This window comes from Sprattus sprattus, assembly GCF_963457725.1.
Source record: "Sprattus sprattus genome assembly, chromosome: 14".
Classification (NCBI taxonomy): Eukaryota; Metazoa; Chordata; class Actinopteri; order Clupeiformes; family Clupeidae; genus Sprattus; species Sprattus sprattus.
Genome location: NC_137912.1, coordinates 2,032,672 through 2,035,171, shown reverse-complemented (window position 1 = coordinate 2,035,171; position 2,500 = coordinate 2,032,672). Strand labels below are relative to the sequence as shown.

General features: G+C 39.4%; 1 protein-coding gene across 1 annotated transcript in view; it reads right to left on the bottom strand.

Moving 5' to 3' along the window:
• Positions 1 to 2,500, bottom strand: part of cacna1c (calcium channel, voltage-dependent, L type, alpha 1C subunit) — a gene marked incomplete at both ends in the record, with an annotated part of 73,653 nt that overhangs the window by 22,320 nt on the left and 48,833 nt on the right. Inside the window, one exon of the mRNA XM_080851342.1 lies at positions 1,894 to 1,977. Within this exon, the coding sequence (XP_080707468.1) occupies positions 1,894 to 1,977 (84 nt within the window). The remainder of the gene's footprint in view (positions 1 to 1,893; positions 1,978 to 2,500) is intronic.

Below are 2,500 nucleotides of genomic sequence, written 5' to 3'. Positions count from 1 at the left end.
CAAATACGATGATCAGTTGTTTACATTGCTGTAACTAATGTAACTAGAGTTAATTACATTGCTGTGACTACAGTTACTAAAGTAACTAGAGTTGTTTACATTGCTGTAACTACAGTAACTACAGTCGTTTACAATGCTGTGACTACAGTAACTACAGTAACTAAAGTTGTTTACATTGCTGTGACTACAGTAACTAGAGTTGTTTACATTGCTGTGACTACAGTAACTAAAGTTGTTTACATTGCTGTGACTACAGTAACTAGAGTTGTTTACATTGCTGTAACTACAGTAACTAGAGTTGTTTACATTGCTGTGACTACAGTAACTACAGTAACTACAGTAACTAAAGTTGTTTACATTGCTGTGACTACAGTAACTAGAGTTGTTTACATTGCTGTAACTACAGTAACTAAAGTTGTTTACATTGCTGTAACTACAGTAACTAGAGTTGTTTACATTGCTGTGACTACAGTAACTAGAGTTGTTTACATTGCTGTAACTACAGTAACTGAAGTTGTTTACATTGCTGTAACTACAGTAACTAAAGTTGTTTACATTGCTGTGACTACAGTAACTAAAGTAACTGAAGTTGTTTACATTGCTGTAACTACAGTAACTGGAGTTGTTTACATTGCTGTGACTACAGTAACTACAGTAACTAAAGTTGTTTACATTGCTGTAACTACAGTAACTGAAGTTGTTTACATTGCTGTAACTACAGTAACTAAAGTTGTTTACATTGCTGTGACTACAGTAACTAAAGTAACTGAAGTTGTTTACATTGCTGTAACTACAGTAACTGGAGTTGTTTACATTGCTGTGACTACAGTAACTACAGTAACTAAAGTTGTTTACATTGCTGTGACTACAGTAACTAGAGTTGTTTACATTGCTGTGACTACAGTAACTAGAGTTGTTTACATTGCTGTGACTACAGTAACTACAGTAACTAGAGTTAATTACATTGCTGTAACTACAGTAACTAGAGTTGTTTACATTGCTGTGACTACAGTAACTACAGTAACTAAAGTTGTTTACATTGCTGTGACTACAGTAACTAGAGTTGTTTACATTGCTGTGACTACAGTAACTACAGTAACTAAAGTTGTTTACATTGCTGTGACTACAGTAACTAAAGTAACTAAAGTTGTTTACATTGCTGTGACTACAGTAACTAGAGTTAATTACATTGCTGTGACTACAGTAACTACAGTAACTAAAGTCGTTTACATTGCTGTGACTACAGTAACTAAAGTTGTTTACATTGCTGTGACTACAGTAACTAGAGTTGTTTACATTGCTGTGACTACAGTAACTAAAGTTGTTTACATTGCTGTGACTACAGTAACTAGAGTAACTGAAGTTGTTTACATTGCTGTGACTACAGTAACTAGAGTAACTGAAGTTGTTTACATTGCTGTGACTACAGTAACTAGAGTAACTGAAGTTGTTTACATTGCTGTGACTACAGTAACTACAGTAACTAAAGTTGTTTACATTGCTGTAACTACAGTAACTAGAGTTGTTTACATTGCTGTGACTACAGTAACTAGAGTTGTTTACATTGCTGTGACTACAGTAACTAGAGTTGTTTACATTGCTGTGACTAAAGTAACTATAGTTGTTTACTTTGCTGTGACTACAGTAACTACAGTAACTACAGCCCAATGGATGCCTAGCCGGGCTGTAGTAATGCCAGAACATGCCTCCCCTGTGTGTGTGCTATACAGTGCGGCACATGCTCGGACTAGGGTGAGTCCATTGGAAGTCAGAGATGAGAAAAATCCAGGATGGAGGGAGGAGAGAGGAGTGCAGTGGTCTAATCGCTAGGGGCAACCAGAGGATGGAGTGGAGGAGAGGGAGCAGGCAGGCAGGACTCAGAGGGCTACTTACGTTAGCCTCAGTGATCCCTATGTCAACAACGCTACCCACAACTATCAGGGCGTCAAATGTGTTCCATGCATCAACAAAATAATGCTGCGTTGGGTGGGGACAAAAGAAACAGGAAACAGAAAAGAAACAGGAAACAGTAAAAAAAAGAGAACAATAATAATAATATAAAGGGTTCCGTGTGAACATGTGTGTGGCGTCAGGTATCCACTGGAGAGAAAGCAAGAAAAACGTGTGAGGGACACCAGAGCAAACGAATGGAACGGGTTGGTTCGGAAGATGACCACGGGCAGGGGGCGGCGGCCTGTCATGCTTGTCCAATGACTGAGGAGAGGAGAGGAGAGGAGAGACCCCGCCCCCCCCCTCCCCTCCCCCCGAGGAGCAGTCTGGAGACCGAGCTGTTTGGTTAGTTTTGGTTAGTCACACAGTAAAGAGAGCCTTGCAGAGAACTCGCTCTCTCTTTAAACCCTCTCTTCTTCTCTCTGTTTGAGCTTTCTCTCTCTCTTTAAACCCTGTCTTCTCTCTGTTTTGAGCTTTCTCTCTCTCTTTCAAAAGCTTTAAAGTTCTATACTTCCTGTGGCAGAACACTGGAATACCCTAACAGTGGTCG